The 23,783-nt window shown below is 50.2% G+C and overlaps 1 protein-coding gene across 1 annotated transcript in view; it reads left to right on the plus strand.

The window, feature by feature from the left end:
- Window positions 1-23,783, plus strand: part of TMEM260 (transmembrane protein 260) — a 107,649-nt gene that overhangs the window by 51,558 nt on the left and 32,308 nt on the right. Inside the window, exons 10-11 of the mRNA XM_030214535.1 lie at window positions 15,569-15,741; window positions 16,138-16,309. Coding sequence (XP_030070395.1) covers window positions 15,569-15,741; window positions 16,138-16,309 — 345 coding nt within the window. The remainder of the gene's footprint in view (window positions 1-15,568; window positions 15,742-16,137; window positions 16,310-23,783) is intronic.

Raw genomic sequence — 23,783 nt, forward strand, 5'->3', positions numbered from 1 at the left:
TTAAATAATATAATTGTTACGGTTTAACCAGTTAGAAGCAGCAGTGTTAATTCTATATTATTGATGTATGAAGAGTATCATATAAGTTCACAAAATTGAGAGTTCGGAACAACCATGTTCAGTATTAGTTTTCCCATTGATGGGGATAGTTATCAAGCTGCATTAGGGCACTAACCAGCGTTATTTGCCCCTTAATGTGTGTTTAAAGGGCCTTAATCAGCGTTCTTTGCCCTTTACGTGTGTTAAAGGGCTCTAAAGGAGGTTCTGATGCCCTAATGTAGCGTTCTTTGTCCCTTAGGGGCCCTTTTACTAAAGCCACGTAAGCGCCTACATACACCCAAATGTGCAGCAATTCCAAGTTACCGCCCGGCTACCGCGTGGCTCGTGTGGTAATTTCATTTTTTACACGCACCGGAAAATATTTTTATTTTCTGGTGTGTGGGTGGTAATCAGGCAGTAGTTGGCATTTTATGCGCATAGACCATTACTGCCCGGTTATCACATGAGACCTTACTGCTAGGTCAATGGCTGGTGGTAAGGTCTCGGACCCAAAATGGAAGCACGGCAATTTTCATTTTGTTGCACATCCGTTTTCAGCAAAAAATTTAAAAAAAGGCATTTTTTACAGGTACTCTGAAAAATTATTCTGCATGCGCTCAAAACATGCATCGACACTATTGCACGCCATTTTTCAGCGCACCTTAGTAAAAGGGCTCAACTGTTAAATGCTCTAATGCAGGTTGTGGTGCTCCTACTCAACATTATTTGCACCTTAATGACTTTTAATAAAGTTTGTCTCCTCTGTTTCAAGTGTTTGCTTCTTCTGTCCTTTGGGTGGCCCATTCCACTTCTTTTTTGCTGGGCCTATAAAACACTTTTTTTGTTGTTGTTAAACCAATGTCCTGTGTAGCCTACACATGGCAGTGGTGGTTCATTTGGCAACAACTCGAATAACCAGAGTTCAGTCATAGCCCAGTATATTTTCAGTATGTGTCCTTATAATACTAGGGCTATGGTTATGTACTTACCATTCTCCGAGGACAAGCAGGCTGCTTGTTCTCACGACTGGGTGACGTCCGCGGCAGCCCCCACCAACCGGAAAAAAGCTTCGCGGGACGGTCGGCACGCAGGGCACGCCCACCGCGCATGCGCGGCCGTCTTCCCGCCCGTGCGCGACCGCTCCCGCCAGTTCCTTTTTTTCCGCGCCTGGAGAGAGTCGTGCCTTGCCGCTCTCTCTACTTCAGCCGCCGGATTCTTGCGATCGCGTATACGCGGATCGCGCTTCGTTAATTTAATTTAATTTCCTTTTATCTTTTCTTTTTACAAACAAAAAAAAAAAAAAAAAGACTGCGCGTGTGGAGCACGCGCTCCCCTTTTCCCTCGCTTCCAGCGGGGACGCTACGTTGCGGCCTAGTGGTCGCTCGGTCGTTTGTTTTTTCGTGGTGTGATTTTAGCCACCATTGACGACTTTGACTTCGCCGACGCGATTTTTCCGTCGATGTCCTCGAAGGTCCCGAGTGGATTTAAAAAGTGTGGTCGCTGCGGCCGGCCGATCTCGCAGACCGACACCCACGCTTGGTGCCTCCAGTGCCTCGGGCCGGAGCACAATCTCAAGTCGTGTGCTTTGTGTCTCAGTCTCCGGAAACGGACTCAGGTTGCGAGGCAAGTTCTGCGGGACCGTCTTTTTGGAACTTGCGCCGGCCCCCTCGACGTCGACCTCGACGGCCATCGGTATCGAAGGCCGGTTCTTCGGTACCGGTATCGATGCCCGAGACATCGGCACCGATGGCAGCGACCCCAGGAGAACAGGTCCCGTCGGCCCGCCGGTCCGCCGGTGAGAGTGGGGTTGAGAGGCCGCGTGGGCAGTCGGCCCCGGTCACTCCCTCAGCTCGTGAGCCACGGGACCGAACCCTGTCTGACCCGGTGCCTCGAGACCGAGGGGGATCGACCTCCTCCTCCTCCATGCCCTCCGGCGCCGGTGACGTGCATCGAAAGAAGGACAAAAAGCGTCGTCACCGGACGCCCTCGGTGCATCCTGAAGAGGAGTCGACGCCGAAGCGTCATCGTCGAGAGGAGAGGTCCCCGTCGGTTGTGGAGGTACCGACGCGTCGTGGTTCCGGCACCTCGGTGCCATCTCCTGGCTCCCAGCAGCTTCCGGCACCGACACCCTTACCGGCCCCACCGCCTTTCCCGGCAGCGGGCCTGGACGAGTGCCTCAGAGTCATCCTTCCGGGGATCCTGGAAGGGCTGATGCGCCAGGCTGTGCCGGCGCCGGGGGTGCTTGCGCCCTCGGCGCCGATGACTGTGGCGCCGGCGAGCTCTAGCCCGGCGCCGGAGCTGTCGACACCGCCGCCGCTTGCGGTGCCGGTCTCGACTGCTACGCAGGTGGAGTCCCCGTCGACGTCGATGGAGGGAGCTCCGTCCCCGCCGGCGCGGGAGTCCACCGCTCGACGACACCGAGACCTCGGTGCCTCGACGTCGAGCCGGGCCCGGTACAGGACTCAGCTACATGAGCTAATGTCCGATACCGAGGATGAGGACTCGTGGGGGGAAGAGGAGGACCCTAGATATTTCTCCTCAGAGGAGTCTACGGGCCTTCCCTCGGACCCCACGCCTTCACCGGAGAGGAAGCTCTCACCTCCTGAGAGCCTCTCCTTTGCCTCCTTTGTGCGGGATATGTCGATCACCATTCCCTTCCCCGTGGTCTCTGTGGAAGAGCCGAGGGCCGAGATGCTCGAGGTCCTCGACTATCCATCACCACCTAGAGAGTCCTCCACGGTGCCGCTGCACAATGTCCTGAAGGAGACGCTGCTCCGGAACTGGGTGAGACCGTTAACTAACCCCACCATTCCCAAGAAAGCAGAGTCCCAGTACAGGATCCACTCCGACCCAGAGCTCATGCGGCCCCAATTGCCCCATGACTCAGCGGTCGTGGATTCTGCTCTCAAGAGGGCACGGAGTTCGAGGGATACCGCCTCGGCGCCCCCGGGGCGGGAGTCTCGCACTCTGGACTCGTTTGGGAGGAAGGCCTACCAATCCTCCATGCTCGTGACCCGCATCCAGTCATACCTGCTCTATATGAGCATCCACATGCGGACCAATGTGCAACAGCTGGCGGACCTGGTCGAGAAGCTCCCGCCGGAGCAGTCCAGGCCTTATCAGGAGGTGGTCAGGCAGCTGAAGGCATGCAGAAAGTTCCTGTCCAGGGGTATTTTTGACACCTGTGACGTGGCATCTCGTGCTGCGGCCCAAGGTATAGTGATGCGCAGGCTCTCATGGCTGCGCGCCTCTGACCTGGACAACCGCACCCAGCAGAGACTGGCCGACGTCCCTTGCCGGGGGGATAACATTTTCGGTGAGAAGGTCGAGCAGATGGTGGACCAACTGCATCAGCGGGAAACCGCTCTCGACAAGCTCTCCCACCGGGCGCCGTCAGCATCCGCCCCCACTGGTGGGCGTTTTTCCCGGGCACGGCAGGCTGCACCCTATTCTTTTGCAAAGCGTAGGTACAACCAGCCGGCCCGAAGGCCTCGTCAGGCACAGGGACAGCCCCAGCGCGCTCGTTCTCGTCAACAGCGTGCGCCTAAGCAGCCCCCTGCGCCTCCACAGCAAAAGCCGGGGACGGGCTTTTGACTGGATCCACGGGAACATAGCCGCCCTACAAGTGTCCGTACCGGACGATCTGCCGGTTGGAGGGAGGTTAAAATTTTTTCACCAAAGGTGGCCTCTCATAACCTCCGACCAGTGGGTTCTCCAAATAGTGCGGTGCGGATACGCCCTGAATTTGGCCTCCCTGCCTCCAAATTGTCCTCCGGGAGCTCAGTCTTTCAGCTCCCATCACAAGCAGGTACTTGCAGAGGAACTCTCCGCCCTTCTCAGCGCCAATGCGGTCGAGCCCGTACCACCCGGGCAGGAAGGGCAGGGATTCTATTCCAGGTACTTCCTTGTGGAAAAGAAAACAGGGGGGATGCGTCCCATCCTAGACCTGAGAGGCCTGAACAAATTCCTGGTCAAAGAAAAGTTCAGGATGCTTTCCTTGGGCACCCTTCTGCCAATGATTCAGAAAAACGATTGGCTATGTTCCCTGGATTTAAAGGACGCATATACTCACATACCGATACTGCCAGCTCACAGACAGTATCTCAGATTCCGCCTGGGCGCACGCCACTTTCAGTATTGTGTGCTGCCATTTGGGCTCGCCTCTGCCCCACGAGTGTTTACCAAGTGCCTCGTGGTGGTAGCGGCCTACCTACGCAAGCTGGGAGTGCTCGTGTTCCCATATCTCGACGATTGGCTGGTCAAGAACACCTCGGAGGCAGGAGCCCTCCGGTCCATGCAGTGCACTATTCAACTTCTGGAGCTGCTGGGGTTTGTGATAAATTACCCAAAGTCCCATCTCCAACCGTCCCAGTCTCTGGAATTCATAGGAGCGCTGCTGAATACCCAGACGGCTCAGGCCTATCTTCCCGAAGCGAGGGCCGCCAATCTCCTGGCCCTGGCTTCGCAGACCAGAGCGTCCCAGCAGATCACAGCTCGGCAGACGTTGAGACTTCTGGGTCATATGGCCTCCACAGTTCATGTGACTCCCATGGCTCGTCTTCACATGAGATCTGCTCAATGGACCCTAGCTTCCCAGTGGTTCCAAGCCACCGGGAATCTAGAAGATGTCATCCGCCTCTCCACCAGCTGCCGCACTTCACTGCGCTGGTGGACCGTTCGGACCAATTTGACACTGGGACGTCCATTTCAAATTCCACAGCCCACGAAAGTGCTGACGACGGATGCCTCTCGCCTGGGGTGGGGAGCTCATGTCGATGGGCTGCACACCCAGGGTATGTGGTCCCTCCAGGAAAAGGATCTGCAGATCAACCTCCTGGAGCTCCGAGCGATCTGGAACGCACTGAAGGCTTTCAGAGATCGGCTGTCCTACCAAATTATCCAAATTCGGACAGACAATCAGGTTGCAATGTTTTACGTCAACAAGCAGGGGGGCACCGGATCTCGCCCCCTGTGTCAGGAAGCCGTCGGGATGTGGCGCTGGGCATGCCAGCACAGCATGCTTCTCCAAGCTACATACCTGGCAGGCGTAAACAACAGTCTGGCCGACAGACTGAGCAGAGTCATGCAACCGCACGAGTGGTCGCTCCATTCCAGAGTGGTACGCAAGATCTTCCGAGAGTGGGGCACCCCCTCGGTGGATCTTTTCGCCTCTCAGACCAACCACAAGCTGCCTCTGTTCTGTTCCAGACTTCAGACACACGGCAGGCTAGCGTCAGATGCCTTTCTCCTTCATTGGGGGACCGGCCTCCTGTATGCTTATCCTCCCATACCTTTGGTGGGGAAGACCTTACTGAAGCTCAAGCAAGACCGCGGCACCATGATTCTGATAGCGCCCTTTTGGCCCCGTCAGATCTGGTTCCCTCTTCTTCTGGAGTTGTCCTCCGAAGAACCGTGGAGATTGGAGTGTTTTCCGACTCTCATTTCGCAGAACGACGGAGCGTTGCTGCACCCCAACCTTCAATCCCTGGCTCTCACGGCCTGGATGTTGAGGGCGTAGACTTCGCTGCGTTGGGTCTTGCTTGCCTCTAGGAAGGATTCCACTAAGAAGAGTTACTTTTTCAAGTGGAGGAGGTTTGTCGTTTGGTGTGAGAGCAAGGCCCTAGAACCTCGTTCTTGTCCTGCACAAAACCTGCTTGAATACCTTCTGCACTTATCGGAGTCTGGCCTCAAGACCAACTCAGTAAGGAATCACCTTAGTGTGATTAGTGCTTACCATTATCGTGTGGAAGGTAAAGCCATCTCTGGAGAGCCTTTAGTCGTTCGATTCATGAGAGGTTTGCTTTTGTCAAAGCCCCCTATCAAGCCTCCTACTGTGTCGTGGGATCTCAACGTCGTCCTCACCCAGCTGATGAAACCTCCTTTTGAGCCACTGAATACCTGCCATCTGAAGTACTTGACCTGGAAGGTCATTTTCTTGGTGGCAGTTACTTCAGCTCGTAGGGTCAGTGAGCTTCAAGCCCTAGTAGCTCATGCTCCATATACCAAATTTCATCACAACAGAGTAGTGCTCCGCACTCACCCAAAGTTCCTGCCGAAGGTGGTGTCGGAGTTCCATCTTAACCAGTCAATTGTCTTGCCAACATTCTTCCCCAGGCCGCATACCCGCCCTGCTGAACGTCAGTTGCACACATTGGACTGCAAGAGAGCATTGGCCTTCTACTTGGAGCGGACACAGCCCCACAGACAGTCCGCCCAATTGTTTATTTCTTTCGACCCTAACAGGCTAGGGGTCGCTGTCGGGAAACGCACCATCTCCAATTGGCTAGCAGATTGCATTTCCTTCACTTACGCCCAGGCTGGGCTGGCTCTTGAGGGTCATGTCACGGCTCATAGTGTTAGAGCCATGGCAGCGTCAGTGGCCCACTTGAAGTCAGCCACTATTGAAGAGATTTGCAAGGCTGCGACGTGGTCATCTGTCCACACATTCACATCACATTACTGCCTCCAGCAGGATACCCGACGCGACAGTCGGTTCGGGCAGTCGGTGCTGCAGAATCTGTTTGGGGTGTAAATCCAACTCCACCCTCCAGGACCCGAATTTATTCTGGTCAGGCTGCACTCTCAGTTAGTTGTTCTTCGTAGGTCAATTTCTGTGTACCCTCGCCGTTGCGAGCTTCAATTGACCTGGGTTCTTGTTTTGAGTGAGCCTGAGAGCTAGGGATACCCCAGTCGTGAGAACAAGCAGCCTGCTTGTCCTCGGAGAAAGGGTATGATACATACCTGTAGCAGTTGTTCTCCGAGGACAGCAGGCTGATTGTTCTCACCTACCCTCCCTCCTCCCCTTTGGAGTTGTGTGTTTCATCTTTTGCTAGTTATTCAACTGGCGGGAGCGGTCGCGCACGGGCGGGAAGACGGCCGCGCATGCGCGGTGGGCGTGCCCTGCGTGCCGACCGTCCCGCGAAGCTTTTTTCCGGTTGGTGGGGGCTGCCGCGGACGTCACCCAGTCGTGAGAACAATCAGCCTGCTGTCCTCGGAGAACAACTGCTACAGGTATGTATCATACCCTTTCTCCGAGGACAAGCAGGCTGCTTGTTCTCACTGATGGGGTGACGTCCACGGCAGCCCCTCCAATCGGAATCTTCACTAGCAAAGGCCTTTGCTAGTCCTCGCGCGCCAATGCGCACCGCGCATGCGCGGCTGTCTTCCCGCCCGAAACCGGCTTGTGCCGGCCAGTCTTCTTTTCTCCGCGCTCGGTACGGTTGTGGTTTACCGTTCGTGCCCCGAAAAGTCGGCCTCGCGCGTCGTTTTTCGACTATTTTCTGTGAGAAATCCAGAAAGTGTTTGGATTAACCATTTTTGGTTTTTCCCTTCCTCTACTTCGAGTTTTTTCGCCCCGTTAAGTTTTCTTTCGTCGTCGGGGTAGGCCTTTACTTAGGCCCCGGTCGAAGTTTCCCTTTTTTCTGTGCCAAATTTCGCCATTTCGTCTTTCGATTTCGCCAGCGTGATTTTTCCGCCCATGACATCGAAGCCTTCCAGCGGCTTCAAGAAGTGCACCCAGTGCGCCCGGGTAATCTCGCTCACTGACAGACACGCGTCGTGTCTTCAGTGTCTGGGGGCTGGGCACCGCGTCGGTGGTACCGGGACCTCGTCTGCTGATGTCGTCGGACGGTGGTGCTTCGTCTGGAGTGCAGGTGAGGGCTGTCCATTCCCCTGCTGGTGGCGGTGAGCCTTCGGGTGGGTCTCCCCCTACCCTGAGGGCTCCTGCGGTACAGCCCCCCCGAGACCGACCTTCTTCGATCTCGGCCCCGAGGAAGCGACGGCTGGATTCTACGTCCTCCTCGTCGGTACCGGGAAGCTCCGGTGACATGCTTCGCCCCAAGAAGTCCAAGAAGCATCGTCACCGGTCCCCTTCCCATGTCGGTACCGAGAGCTCTGGGTCGCCGAAGGAGTCGGTACCCAGCAGGCATCGGCACCGAGAGGACCGCTCACCCTCTGTTCAGGAGGTGTCGATGCGCTCCACTCTGGACAGCCCGGAACAGCCTTCACGCCCGGAACAGGTTCTGACGTCGACGCCTGCATCGACCTCCATGCCTTTCTCTGCAGCCGCTCTGAGCGAGAGCCTCCGGGCCGTTCTCCCAGAGATTCTGGGAGAGCTGCTGCGCCCTACCCCTCCGGTACCGGCGGTGCTTGCGCCACCGGTACCGTCGAGCGTGGCGCCGGCTGGCCCATCGCCCGAGGTGAGGTCTCCGGCGTCGGTGCCGCGTGCGGTACTGGCTGCCGTCGCCTCCCAGGAAGGCTCCCCGACTACGTCGGCGGAGGGAGCTTCGCCGATGCGGGCGAGGGAGTCTACCTCTCGACGCCCCCATCGTGGACGTGGCTCCACGGAGTCGAGTCGGGCACGGTTGCAGACACAGGTCCGTGAACTTGTGTCTGACACCGAGGGTGAGGCCTCGTGGGAAGAGGAAGAAGACCCCAGATATTTCTCTGACGAGGAGTCTGAGGGTCTTCCTTCCGATCCCACTCCCTCTCCTGAAAGACAGCTTTCCCCTCCTGAGAGTCTGTCTTTCGCTTCCTTTGTCCGGGAGATGTCTACGGCCATCCCCTTCCCGGTGGTTGTGGAGGACGAGCCCAGGGCTGAAATGTTTGAGCTCCTGGACTATCCTTCTCCACCTAAGGAAGCGTCCACTGTTCCCTTGCACCATGTCCTAAAAAAGACATTGCTTGCGAACTGGACCAAGCCTTTAACTAATCCCCACATCCCCAAGAAGATCGAGTCCCAGTACCGGATCCATGGGGACCCAGATCTGATGCGCACTCAGTTGCCTCATGATTCTGGAGTTGTGGATCTGGCCCTAAAGAAGGCTAAGAGTTCTAGGGAGCATGCTTCGGCGCCCCCGGGCAAGGACTCTAGAACCTTAGACTCCTTTGGGAGGAAGGCCTACCATTCTTCTATGCTCGTGGCCAAAATCCAGTCTTACCAGCTCTACACGAGCATACACATGCGGAACAATGTGCGGCAGTTGGCGGGCTTGGTTGATGCACTTCCCCCTGAGCAAGCCAAGCCATTTCAGGAGGTGGTCAGGCAGCTGAAGGCGTGCAGAAAATTCCTGGCCAGAGGGGTGTATGACACCTTTGATGTTGCGTCCAGGGCCGCTGCTCAAGGTGTGGTGACGCGCAGGCTCTCATGGCTGCGTGCCTCCGACCTGGAGAATAGAATCCAGCAGCGGATTGCGGACTCGCCTTGCCGTGCGGATAACATTTTTGGAGAGAAAGTCGAACAGGTGGTAGAGCAGCTCCACCAGCGGGACACCGCATTCGACAAGTTCTCCCGCCGGCAGCCTTCAGCCTCTACCTCTACAGGTAGAAGATTTTTTGGGGGAAGGAAGACTGTTCCCTACTCTTCTGGCAAGCGTAGGTACAATCCTCCTTCTCGACAGCCTGCGGCCCAGGCTAAGCCCCAGCGCGCTCGCTCTCGTCAGCAGCGTGCGCCTCAGCAAGGCCCCTCGGCTCCCCAGCAAAAGCAAGGGACGGGCTTTTGACTGGCTCCAGCAGAGCATAGCCAACATCCAAGTGTCAGTGCCGGGCGACCTGCCAGTCGGAGGGAGGTTGAAAGCTTTTCACCAAAGGTGGCCTCTCATAACCTCCGATCAGTGGGTTCTCCAAATAGTCCGGCAAGGATACACCCTCAATTTGGCCTCAAAACCTCCAAATTGTCCACCGGGAGCTCAGTCTTACAGCTTCCAGCACAAGCAGGTACTTGCAGAGGAACTCTCCGCCCTTCTCAGCGCCAATGCGGTCGAGCCCGTGCCATCCGGGCAAGAAGGGCTGGGATTCTATTCCAGGTACTTCCTTGTGGAAAAGAAAACAGGGGGGATGCGTCCCATCCTAGACCTAAGGGCCCTGAACAAATATCTGGTCAAAGAAAAGTTCAGGATGCTTTCCCTGGGCACCCTCCTTCCCATGATTCAGGAAAACGATTGGCTATGCTCTCTGGACTTGAAGGATGCCTACACACACATCCCGATACTGCCAGCTCACAGACAGTATCTGCGATTTCAGCTGGGCACACGTCACTTCCAGTACTGTGTGCTACCCTTTGGGCTCGCCTCTGCGCCCAGGGTGTTCACAAAGTGCTTGGCTGTAGTAGCAGCGGCACTTCGCAGGCTGGGGGTGCACGTGTTCCCATATCTCGACGATTGGCTGGTGAAGAACACATCCGAGGCAGGAGCCCTGCAGTCCATGCAGATGACTATTCGCCTCCTGGAGCTACTGGGGTTTGTGATAAATTATCCAAAGTCCCATCTTCTCCCAGTACAGAGACTCGAATTCATAGGAGCTCTGCTGGATTCTCGGACGGCTCGCGCCTATCTCCCAGAGACGAGAGCCAACAACTTGTTGTCCCTCGTCTCGCGGGTGCAAGCGTCCCAGCAGATCACAGCTCGGCAGATGTTGAGAGTGCTAGGCCACATGGCCTCCACAGTCCATGTGACTCCCATGGCCCGCCTTCACATGAGATCTGCTCAATGGACCCTAGCTTCCCAGTGGTTCCAGGCTGCTGGGGATCTAGAAGACGTAATCCACCTGTCCACGAGTTTTCTCGAATCCCTGTATTGGTGGACGATTTGGTCCAATTTGACTCTGGGACGTCCTTTCCAAATTCCTCAGCCACAAAAAGTGCTGACCACGGATGCGTCTCTCCTGGGGTGGGGAGCTCATTTCGATGGGCTTCACACCCAAGGAAGCTGGTCCCTCCAGGAACGCGATCTGCAGATCAATCTTCTGGAGTTGCGAGCGATCTGGAACGCTCTGAAGGCTTTCAGAGATCGGCTGTCCCACCAAATTATCCAAATTCAGACAGACAACCAGGTTGCCATGTACTACGTCAACAAGCAGGGGGGCACCGGATCTCGCCCCCTGTGTCAGGAAGCCGTCAGCATGTGGCTATGGGCTCGCCGTCACGGCATGGTGCTCCAAGCCACATATCTGGCAGGCGTAAACAACAGTCTGGCCGACAGGTTGAGCAGGATTATGCAACCTCACGAGTGGTCGCTCAATTCCCGTGTAGTGCGACAGATCTTCCAGGCGTGGGGCACCCCCTTGGTAGACCTCTTCGCATCTCGAGCCAACCACAAAGTCCCTCAGTTCTGTTCCAGGCTTCAGGCCCACGGCAGACTGGCATCGGATGCCTTCCTCCTGGATTGGGGGGAGGGTCTGCTGTATGCTTATCCTCCCATACCTCTGGTGGGGAAGACTTTGTTGAAACTCAAGCAAGACCGAGGCACCATGATTCTGATTGCGCCTTTTTGGCCGCGTGAGATCTGGTTCCCTCTTCTTCTGGAGTTGTCCTCCGAAGAACCGTGGAGATTGGAGTGTTTTCCGACCCTCATCACGCAGGACGAAGGGGCGCTTCTGCATCCCAGCCTCCGGTCCCTGGCTCTCACGGCCTGGATGTTGAGAGCGTAGACTTTGCCTCTTTGGGTCTGTCAGAGGGTGTCTCCCGTATCTTGCTTGCTTCCAGGAAAGATTCCACTAAGAGGAGTTACTTCTTTCTATGGAGGAGGTTTGCCGTCTGGTGTGACAGCAAGGCCCTAGATCTTCGCTCTTGTCCTACACAGACCCTGCTTGAATACCTTCTGCACCTGTCTGAGTCTGGTCTCAAGACCAACTCTGTAAGGGTTCACCTTAGAGCAATCAGTGCATACCATTACCGTGTGGAAGGTAAGCCGATCTCGGGACAGCCTTTAGTTGTTCGCTTCATGAGAGGTTTGCTTTTGTCAAAGCCCCCTGTCAAGCCTCCTACAGTGTCATGGGATCTCAATGTCGTTCTCACCCAGCTGATGAAACCTCCTTTTGAGCCACTGAATTCCTGCCATCTGAAGTACTTGACCTGGAAGGTCATTTTTCTGGTGGCAGTTACTTCAGCTCGTAGAGTCAGTGAGCTTCAGGCCCTGGTAGCCCAGGCCCCTTACACCAAATTTCATCATAACAGAGTAGTTCTCCGCACTCACCCTAAGTTCTTGCCAAAGGTTGTGTCGGAGTTCCATCTGAACCAGTCAATTGTCTTGCCAACATTCTTTCCCCGTCCTCATTCCTGCCCTGCTGAACGTCAGCTGCACACATTGGACTGCAAGAGAGCATTGGCCTTCTACCTGGAGCAGACACAGCCCAACAGACAGTCCGCCCAATTGTTTGTTTCTTTTGATCCCAATAGGAGGGGAGTGGCTGTGGGGAAACGCACCATATCCAATTGGCTAGCAGATTGCATTTCCTTCACTTACGCCCAGGCTGGGCTGGCTCTTGAGGGTCATGTCACGGCTCATAATGTTAGAGCCATGGCAGCGTTGGTAACCCACTTGAAGTCAGCTACTATTGAAGAGATTTGCAAAGCTGCGACGTGGTCATCTGTCCACACATTGACATCTCATTACTGCCTGCAGCAGGATACCCGACGCGACAGTCGGTTCGGGCAGTCAGTTCTTCAGAACCTGTTTGGGCTTTAGGATCCAACTCCACCCCCCGAGGGCCCTGTTTGTTCTGTTCCAGGCTGCACTCTCAGTTAGTTGGTAAATTTTTTAGGTCAATCTCAGTTATGTCCTCGCCGTTGCGAGGCCCAATTGACCATGGTTGTTGTTTTGAGTGAACCTGGGGGCTAGGGATACCCCATCAGTGAGAACAAGCAGCCTGCTTGTCCTCGGAGAAAGCGAATGCTACATACCTGTAGAAGGTATTCTCCGAGGACAGCAACCCGCCCGCCTCCCCTTTGGAGTTGTGTCTTCCCTTGTCTTTGTTTTGCTACATATGAGACTGGCCGGCACAAGCCGGTTTCGGGCGGGAAGACGGCCGCGCATGCGCGGTGCGCATTGGCGCGTGAGGACTAGCAAAGGCCTTTGCTAGTGAAGATTCCGATTGGAGGGGCTGCCGTGGACGTCACCCTATCAGTGAGAACAATCAGCCTGCTGTCCTCGGAGAATACCTTCTACAGGTATGTAGCATTCGCTTAACAGTAAATGAAAGAGAACAGAATTATCAGTTCAGTAAAACAAAATGTTATTTTCTTTCAAAATAATATCCTTCACTGTGCTTTGTGATTCTCCTTTAAATAATACATATCTGATGTTACCTCATGCTGGGGTTTATTTGCACATTATTCGGACTTGAATTTAGGGCACCCTTATTGGATTCAAAGTTTTAAAAAAATACTAGTCTGTATTAAATATTTGTAAATTGGTTTAGAGGTCATTACTAATGGTTGTGTGTACAGTGTGTAATTTCCTTTTTAGGCTATAAAAGGTAAAATAAGTTATTTAAATAAACAATATAGTTTTACTAATTGTCTATATTAAACAAATTCACTATATCGGTTTTAGACTTTCTTCCTCACAATTTCTTGCAAGAATGTTTTTCAGCTTACCCTCACTCAAGTATAATATGTTCATAAGAAGATAATCTCACTCTTAATTACATAATTTATATGCACGCACGCCAATGACTTCACCCTCCTACATATTAGTCACAAAAGTTCCATTAATTAGTGACTCTAAAATGAAATTTAAGCTTACAGTCTTTCTTCTTTTAGTCAGTTTGCTGTTACCATGGTCTCCTTCGTTTGTTTGCCAGACTATCTCCTCAGATGTAGGGTCCATGTCAAACTCAGATTTTGTCTTGGAGGTCAGAAGTTCACTTAAGCAGCTTCCTCTTTGAGTTCCAGGATTTACTATGTTCTGTGAAAGAACAGATGTGGCCTGTTTAGGGGCAAGGGCTTACTTTTGGTTCTTGCTACAGAAGGGACTCTCTGTGGAACCAGTGATTAGCTTTTGGTTCCCTTAGGTCAGCTGTTCAAAAATAGTTGTGCCTTTAACCCATCCAATCCCAACAGTGCATTCACCATAGGTGTTTGTGCCTGTGAGCTCAATAGCAAGTATATTGTCATTTCACCATAGTTATTGAAAACAGTGACTGACTCAGGTTGTACACTGAACCAGTACTTTTGATTCATACACTGCTTTGGGATTTGGTATGTTATGGGATTTGCGTTACAAGACGTATGAGGAGAGACTTGCTGACCTGAACATGTATACCCTGGAGGAAAGGAGAAACGGGTGATATGATACAGACGTTCAAATATTTGAAAGGTATTAATCCGCAAACGAACCTTTTCTGGAGATGGGAAGGCGGTAGAACTAGAGGACATGAAATGAAGTTAAGGGGGGCAGACTCAAGAAAAATATCAGAGAGTATTTTTTTCACGGAGAGAGTAGTGGATATTTGGAATGCCCTCCCTTGGGAGGTGGTGGAGATGAAAACGATAACGGAATTCAAAAATGCGTGGGATAAACATAAAGGAATCCTGTTAAGAAGGAATGGGTCCTCAGAAGCTTAGCGGAGATTGGGTGGCAGCACCGGTGGTGGGAGGCGGGGCTAGTGCTGGGCAGACTTCTATGGTCTGTGCCCTGAAAATGGCAGATACAAATCAAGGTCAGGTATACACATAAAGTAGCACATATGAGTTTATCTTGTTGGGCAGTCTGGATGGACCGTACTGGTCTTTCTCTGCTGTCATCTACTATTTTACTATGCTTTAGGAGAACTGTGGCATTCAGAAATCAAGTGTCGTCATTTTTCTGGGCAGCTGATTTCAGGCAGAACAAAATCTAATTTTTAGATTTTTTACAGGTCTGCAGCACAGAACTTGCAAGCCATTTGTCATTTGTTCACTGGTGTGGGTTTTTAAAACAGTGTGCATTTAATCTACCAGGACAATCCCTACAATAGCCCAGTGTACGCAGCCACCAATCCCCACTTGCTTTCCCCCAAATTTATCATCAGTGATAAGACTTCCCATCCCATAACCACTCTGGCACTCTACAGGACATACCCTGTATCTTTTGAACTGTATCTCACTGCTATGTTCCCAATCCACCCTAGTACCACTCTGGTCTGCCTCTTGCCTTTTATTTAAACTGTTCCTTCAGGATGGAAAACAGAACAGCTAAGGGTGAATGAGAGCAAGCAGGTTTAAACATGCATTTCCTGTTGCATCACAAGATCAGCAGCAAGATGTGCCAGCTCACAAGGTTTCAATCTGCTTGCTGTGCCAGCTGGAAAGTCAGCAGTGGCAGGACATTGTATTGGGTAGGTGTTTCTTGCTGTTATGAGGAGAGAGAGCAGGAGATTGATTGCTTAAGTGCAAAGCTGTCACCCAGTGTTTCAAATTTAAGTTTATTTGATGCATGACATATTGCCCATTGCATAAACGTCTAAGAAAAGGCTTTGTGCTGACAGAGCCATATTTTAAATAGCTCTGGAATTGAGCACATCCTGACCTAGACTTTCTGATTTCCATGTTGTATGTAAAATGGGGCTGTGCGGGTTAAGGTGGATCGTCAGATTAAATTGAACATTTTTAATGCTGCCTTGTCATTGGGTTCAGCTGTCTTTTGATACCTTCAGTACACACCAGGCATAAATATATGGTCATATGTTTTTTATCTAAAAAATCATAATGCTAATTGTTTTCTTTTACCATTATGTAAAGGTTCTTTGCATATTATTTCTTTCATTTTCTTAGGTAGAAAGGTTTTGGATGCAGAGCAATGCAGTGATTTCTGTTCTAGCGGGTCTAGGACTAGCATCACTTGTCTCTTTTTTTGGAAGAGTGCTAGAAGACCATTGGGTGATTAGGTGTCTAGAGTGGCTTTTTGCTATTAGTTTTGTTACCTGCCACATTCATTTTAATTACAGGTAATAGCTGTTTGTGTTTTATATGTATTTCCTTCTATTAAATATTTATTAATTGCTTTGCACTAATGTGTTTCTTTTATTTTTATCATTCAATTTTAATATTAGATAAATTAATACGGTTCCAAGATGCAATTGAGTGTAAAGAATCTACCATAAATACTTGCATGTAATTAAAAATTTAAGTGGGGGGTGGAGGCAACCTAGATGTGAGTTTACCTATGCAGCTGCAACCTATACATTTCTCTATCCACCGATGCTGGTTCCAGCATCTCCCCTGTCTCTCCATATCCCTTCTTAGTGTTCCATTTGTATATAAAAAAAATAAAGTTTCGTAGAATGGAAATTAAGGATGTTTACAATATATTTTTAAGACGTTTTTTTTTTCTTTTTATTTAGTGTTTGTGACCAAAGCAGCAACTATGTGGTGGATAAGTTTGGAAGGAACCTTCTGTCCTCCATAAGCACAGATGCAATAATATTGCTTAGAGGAGATTTACCTGGAAATGCAGTTCGTTATCTTCATTATTGTGAAGGACTGAGACCTGATCTTTCATTGTTGGATCAGGCGGTAGGTATACAACACGTGTGTGTAGGAAATCCAACCACCCTAATATATTATTTGTATTCAAAGAATGAAAATGTAACGTGACATAAGTTTTTTGATACTCAAGAGTTAAAGCCATTCAGTGTTTTGTGGTGGGCAAGTGAAGGGCAATTCTTTATCTAGGCACCCGTATTTACACATGCATTATCCCCCAGACTCTTTGTAAGTTGGCCAAAGTTAGGCATCCATATTTGGATGCGGAACCCAGATATGTGTGCAGACCAATTAGTCAGTTGGGTGCTAATGTAGAAACAGAGAAAAAAGTAGGCAGATAAAGACCATATGGCCTATCCAGTCTGCCCATCCATGCCATCTACTCTCCCTATCAATCCCTTAGAGATCCTATGTACTTGTTCCAAGCTGTCTTGAATTCAGATACTTATGTGTGCTCAGCTGAATATCGGCCGGGACTGCATAAGCTCCAGCAGCTTGCCCGTCCAACATTATCCCCCGATATTCAGTGCCAGGCCATGTCCGACTAAATATTGAGGGGGGAGTGTTAGAGAATACTGTGTTTACATGTCCAATTTGCGTTCCAGGATTTATATCGAGTTTCTGCTGGCTTTAGTCCACATGCCCAAAGTCGGACATAGGAATCCACTCTGAGCGCCATTCTATAAAGGGCACTCAGCCAGAAGCATCCTTTATAGAACAGCACTTAGTACGGATTGTTCCCAGCACCTAAATGTGAGCACCATTTACTGAATCTGGCCCTATGCGTGCAAATATTTAGATTACTAGCAGTTACACGTGTAAGTGCACACATACCCCTGTAAGTGCTAGCACAGTGCCCTACATTCTGTTCTGAATATACCACTTAACTTATGAAGTGTGTGTTTGCGAAAGGGGGCATTCACAAGGGCGGAGCATGGGCAGGACATAGGCAGGGCTCCCACATATGCACAGACCTCACAGAATACTGTAAGTTATGAATATCTTTTGCCACATTTAGGTGCCCACACTTGTACCAATTGTTGGGCTGTGGACATTTAAATGTTAGACACGCTGATCCCAGGTTACATTTGTATTCTATAATGGAACCTAGATGCCATTATAGAACAGACACCTACCATGTGGCTTTGGGCACTCAGTTATAAAATTGTTCCCAAAATGGATGCACTATATATAATTATAGCACAGATGTTGAACTAATAGTCATACAAATTTGTTAAAATATTTACCATTCAGTAAATTTTGCATTTATTCCTTGCAAGACACTATCATTCAGTTAGGATGTCTACTTTAACTTTCCAGGGGAGGAACAAAGTAGAATTTGTAGATTATGATAAAATATTATTTTTGCATGAGAGAAAGAAATGTACCCACCTGTAACCTAAAAGCTCACAGATGTAACAGTAGGGGGGCAGTTCTATAAGTGAGCACCTCCAAGGCCAGAAAAAGTATAGGCAAACTAAGCACGTGCTAATTCAGCACTCACAGCGCTGCGTAACCCTAGTAGTGCTCTAGAAATGTTAAGTAGTAGGTAGACTTTGGTTTGGAAAGTTGAATGGTGACAAAAAGAAGAGTTGGATGGGAGAGACCAGAGCCAACAGTGGCTGCGGAGGTCTGTCTATTCCACACCTTGTGCATTGTCCTTTGCTGGTTTTCCTCTGCAGTCAGAACCATATGGGGCCCCTTTAATGGAGTTTAAAATATATTGCAAGGGGGCCAAATATGCTTGTTTTCTAGGGCCCGCCAATGGGTTAACCCTATCCTGGGTGCCTCCATTTAGGTGTCCCAATGCCATACGGTGAAAGTCTGTTCTATAAGTGCATTTGGACACCCAGATTCCGTTATAGAATATTTGCGTAACAGCATTGGCACATCTTACATTGAGACGACTATAGTTAACACCAGCCATAAACCTTGACATAATGTGGATGCCTAAATGCGGCAAGGACACGTTACTTACAGTATTCTGTAAATGCATGTAACTGAGAAACATACCCATGTCTGTCCATGCTCCACCCATGTTTACGCCCACCATGCAATTGCACAGTATGGGATAGGTTCAGTAAATGGCGCTGAAGGCACCCAACGATATTTTATAATAGGCACTCAAAGATGAGTGCCCATTACAGAATAGCATTGAGTGCCGATTTCAGCACCAGGACTTACATCCCTGGTATTCTATAACAGTAAGCACAAATTTTAGAAATGCCCCTGACTCGCACCTCCCATAGCCACACCCCCTTCTGGGCTGTTCCCTAGCGTTTAGCGCACGCTAAAAACGCTAGCACGCCTTAGTAAAAGACCCCCTTAGGCTGCTTATTTACCTACGTGCTAATTTTCTCTGCACTTAGGTATGCTAGACGTGTAATTACAGGTGCACAGTTAAAGGCTGAAGATGTTTTTTCATTTTTGTATATGTTCATACCGTCTGGTGTACCAAAGTTAGTTTTACTGCAGCATATCGATCCAGATAAACAGTAATTCTTGTTTCTGTTTTTCAAGTACTCCATGTTTTATTTGTATTTAACAAGAAAAATAAATAGTAGCTCTTCAATAGTCTGACCAATTCAATAACATTCAATCAATAAAAAAAAAGCATCAATCACTCATATATAATTAGAAAAATCCTAAATTGTGATAAATGGACTTAGACAAAAAATCTTTTTTCATAGCCTTGCCTCTAGGCACAAATTCATCATTATTCCATTATATTTTATAGTGTTCATTGTAAATATTTGTGCTTATCAAATTCAAATACAGTGCAGTCCATTTAAGTGCACGTCGGATAAGCGCACGCTCTGTTTCTAGTTTAATATCTTTTATTGAATTTTAACATAATACAATAGAAGCTCACCACAGTTCAACAAGCACCAGTTACAAACATGGCAAAACTGGAGCTCACATTCAAGAAACAACTATCCACAACTAGAAACACATTAAGAAAAAAGGGGGAAGAAAGAGGAGGTGGAGAAATAATTAAAAAAAAAAAAAAGGAGGGGGTGCTGGAGGATACAAATCCAGACATGGAGCATGCATAGGCCACAAAATACATCACCCTCAGTGCTTAACTCTGTACCGAAGCAAAATAGGACACCAGTGGCAGCCATTTTTCCCTATAGGAAGCGAAGCGAGAAGATTTCTTCGCCAGATGTAATTCGAATTTGTACATTTGGAGCAATGAGTTCCACCATTCCTGATAAGTGGCCTGATGTAAGGACTTCCAGTGAGAGAAGATCACCTTCAATGCCAAAGAGACCATGGCACCAACAAGAGCCCCCTCACTAGGAGTTAACTGACGCCCAAAGGACTGTTCCCGAAGAATCACAAATTGATAAGAGATGGAGCCAGAGAGGGGAAAAAATGGCTACCAGCTGGGACCAGACTTCTGACCAGTACTTATGAAGGCACACACATTCAAATATAAGATGCCTGAGAGTACCCGTTTGGGAGTAACAAGACCAACAGACAGCTGGACTAGAGGGATTAATAACATGCAACTTATATGGCGTCCAGAGGGATCTATGCAGAAAGAAATACATAGACTGCGTGGTGATAGAAGAGTTAGAGCACCTGAAAAGGGACTTCCAAAGCAATTTCCACAGCTTGCCAGAAATAGGTTGCTGCAAGTCTTCCTCCCAGCACCTTCGCAAACCAGTACATTTAGTGCTGGATTTACAAAGAAGATATTTGTAAATGTGGAAAGCCACATGACCAGTGCGCTGAAGCTTCAGACCAAAATTCAGAAGCCCTGGGGTTTGGGAGAGGAACTGGGCTTGAAATCCACTCTTGTACTGCTTTTTTACCATGGAGCCAAGCTGAAGCCACTGGTAAAATTGGGCGTCAGAAAGGCCAAAGTCCAGTTTCATTTCTGCAAAGGTTTTCCAAGACTGCCTAGTTGCATGTATCAAATCCTCTAAAGTCCAAATGCCGATACGTTGCCACTGAGACCATGAAACCTGCTTATTGCCAATTTTAAAGTTGGGGTTATTCCAAATAGGGATGAGAGGCGTAGCAGACCAAGGGATATCCATTAATTTAGCAAGGGACACCAGTAATTTAAAGGTTGTATGGATGAGCCTCACCCTCCTGTAGTTTCCAACCCCTCCTCCTACCACAGTCTCACTGCTTCTCATCCTTCGAAACTCATGCCATCCGGCTATTCTACCCGACACCACTCAGAGTTGCAGTCATCTACCGCCCCCCCCGATAAGCCCCTCTCTTCATTCCTTACTGACTTCGACGCCTGGCTCACCGTCTTTCTTGATCCCTCCTCTCCATCCCTCATTCTTGGTGATTTTAATATTCACGTTGACAACCCATCCAACTCCTACGCTTCTAAATTCCTCACTCTGACATCCTCCTTTAACCTACAACTCTGCGCTACCACCCCTACTCACCGTAATGGCCATTGTCTTGACCTCGTTCTCTTCTCTTCCTGCTCACCTTCCAACTTCTGCACCTCAGTCCTTCCAATCTCAGATCATCACCTAATCACCCTCTCACTTCATCACCCCCCCCCCCCCCCCTCAACCTCGCCCAACTACAACCACTGCTTTCAGGAATCTCCAAGCCATCGACCCCCCCCCTACCCTATCCTCTCACATCTCCAATCTCTTCCCTTCCATCTTGTCTTCTGAATCCGTCGACAAGGCTGTCTCTACCTACAATGAAATTCTCTCCACTGCTCTGGATACCCTTGCACCATCTGTCTCTCGCCCCACTAAGCGCATCAATCCTCAGCCCTGGTTAACCCCTTGCATCCGTTACCTCCGCTCCTGCACCCGTTCTGCTGAACGACTCTGGAGGAAATCTCGCACCCTGTCAGACTTCACCCATTACAAATTCATGCTGTCCTCCTTCCAGTCCTCCCTATTCCTTGCCAAACAGGAATATTACTCTCAATTAACCAATTCTCTTGGCTCCAACCCTCGTCGCCTCTTCGCCACCCTCAACTCCTTACTTTAAAGTGCCCTCCGCTCCCACCCACCCCTCACTCTCTCCTCAAACACTAGCTGACTACTTCCGCGATAAAGTGCAGAAGATAAACCTTGAACTCGCTTCCAAGCCTTCTCCTCCCTGTGACTTCTTAACCCACTCCCTCAACCAACCTTACCTGGCCTTCTTCTCCTCCTTCCCTGAGATCACCGAAGAGGACACTGCTCGCCTTCTTTCTTCCTCTAAGTGCACCACCTGTTCCTCTGATCCCAACCCCACCTATCTGCTTAACAACATCTCTCCTACAGTTATCCCCTCAATCTGTCACATCCTCAACCTCTCTCTCTCCACTGCTACTGTCCCTGACACCTTCAAGCACGCTGTAGTCACACCACTTCTCAAAAAACCTTCACTTGACCCCACCTGTCCCTCCAACTACCGCCCCATCTCTCTTCTACCCTTCCTCTCCAAATTACTTGAACGCGCTGTCCACAGCCGCTGCCTTGATTTCCTCTCCTCTCAGGCCGTCCTCGATCCGCTTCAATCCGGCTTTCGCCCACTACACTCGACAGAAACAGCACTCTCTAAAGTCTGCAATGACCTGTTCCTTGCCAAATCCAAGGGACACTATTCCATCCTCATCCTCCTCGACCTATCTGCCGCCTTTGACACCGTCAATCATAATTTACTTCTTGACACACTGTCCTCATTCGGTTTTCAGGGCTCCGTCCTCTCCTGGTTCTCTTCTTATCTTTCCCAACGCACCTTCCGAGTATTTTCTAATGGCTCTTCTTCCACCCCCATCCCGCTCTCTGTTGGGGTTCCCCAAGGATCTGTCCTTGGACCGCTTCTTTTCTCGATCTACACCTCTTCCCTGGGCTCGCTGATCTCATCACATGGTTACCAGTACCATCTCTATGCTGATGACACCCAGCTTTATCTCTCCACTCCCGACATCACTGTCGAAACCCAGGCCAGAGTTTCGGCCTGCCTCTCAGACATCGCTGCCTGGATGTCCAACCGGCATCTGAAACTGAACATGGCAAAGACTGAGCTCCTTGTCTTTCCACCCAAACCATCTTCTCCTCTTCCCCCACTTGCCGTCTCTGTTGACAACGCCCTCATCCTCCCCGTCTCTTCAGCCCGCAATCTCGGAGTCATCTTCGACTCCTCCCTCTCCTTCTCTGCCCATATCCAGCAGACTGCTAAGACCTGTCGCTTCTTCCTCTATAATATTAGCAAAATTCGCCCATTCCTCTCTGAACAGACCACCCGAACCCTCGTCCACTCGCTCGTTACCTCTCGTCTTGACTATTGCATCCTTCTTCTCGCTGGCCTCCCGCTTAGCCATCTATCCCCCCTTCAAGCTGTCCAAAATTCCGCCACACGTCTTATCTACCGCGTGAACCCATACTCTCATATCACCCCTCTCCTCAAGTCACTTCACTAGCTCCCTATCCGCTACCGTGTTCAGTTCAAGCTTCTCCTATTGACCTTCAAATGCACTCAATCTGCAGCCCCCCATTACCTCTCTACCCTCCTCTCCCCGTATGTTCCCGCCCGTAACCTCCGCTCTCAGGACAAATCACTCCTATCTGTACCCTTCTCCAACACTGCTAACTCCAGACTCCGCCCCTTCTGCCTCGCATCACCTTATGCCTGGAACAGACTTCCCGAGCCCATACGCCAAGCGCCTTCCCTGCCCATCTTCAAGTCCTTACTTAAGGCCCATCTCTTCTCCCTTGCTTTTGGCGCCTAACCACCTTCCCCATTCATGCTACCTACACTGACTACATAGTTTGTAACCTTTAGATTGTAAGCTCTCTTGAGCAGGGACTGTCCTTCCCCATGTTAAACTTGTGCAGCGCTGCGTAACCCTGGCAGCGCTATAGAAATGCTAAGTAGTAGTAGTAGTATGAGCGGATTAAACACAAGGCCCCTGGGAAGACGCATACCCAGGAAATGGGAGTGCTGCAACGGGCCAAGAAGGGCTCGCTCAAAGACCCAACCACCTGGGCGGGGAAGAGACACCTACAGAAGTGAGCCATTCCATGCCCTGCCGCATAATAAAGGCTTTATGATAAAGCAGGATATCAGGAAATTTCACACCTCCATGCCTTTTTGGAAGTTTAAGCTTGCTCAGTGAAATTCTGGGCAACCTAAAATTCCACAAGAAGTTGGAAAGCATCCTTTCCAGACGCCTATAAAAGGCACTAGGAAATAAAAGAGGGATCATACTCAACATATATGTGACCTTGGGAACTATCATCATTTTAATGGTATCCAACCGCCCCCACCAAGTGAGGTGCAAAGGAGACCAAGTCACCAGTGCAGCCTCGACCTGAGAGATTACCTTGTCGGAGTTAAGTTTAATGGTGTTGGTGAGGTCTCTATCAAAGAAAACACCTAGAGGCATATTTTCAAAGCACTTTGGGAGGCTAAGTTCCATAGGTTTCTATGGAACTTTGGGAGGCTAAGTGCTTTGAAAATATGCCTCCTAGGTACTTCATAGATGAGGAGATCCATTTACAGGGCAATTCAGGAGCAGTAA

Source organism: Microcaecilia unicolor, chromosome 9 (genome assembly GCF_901765095.1).
Source record: "Microcaecilia unicolor chromosome 9, aMicUni1.1, whole genome shotgun sequence".
NCBI lineage: Eukaryota > Metazoa > Chordata > Amphibia > Gymnophiona > Siphonopidae > Microcaecilia > Microcaecilia unicolor.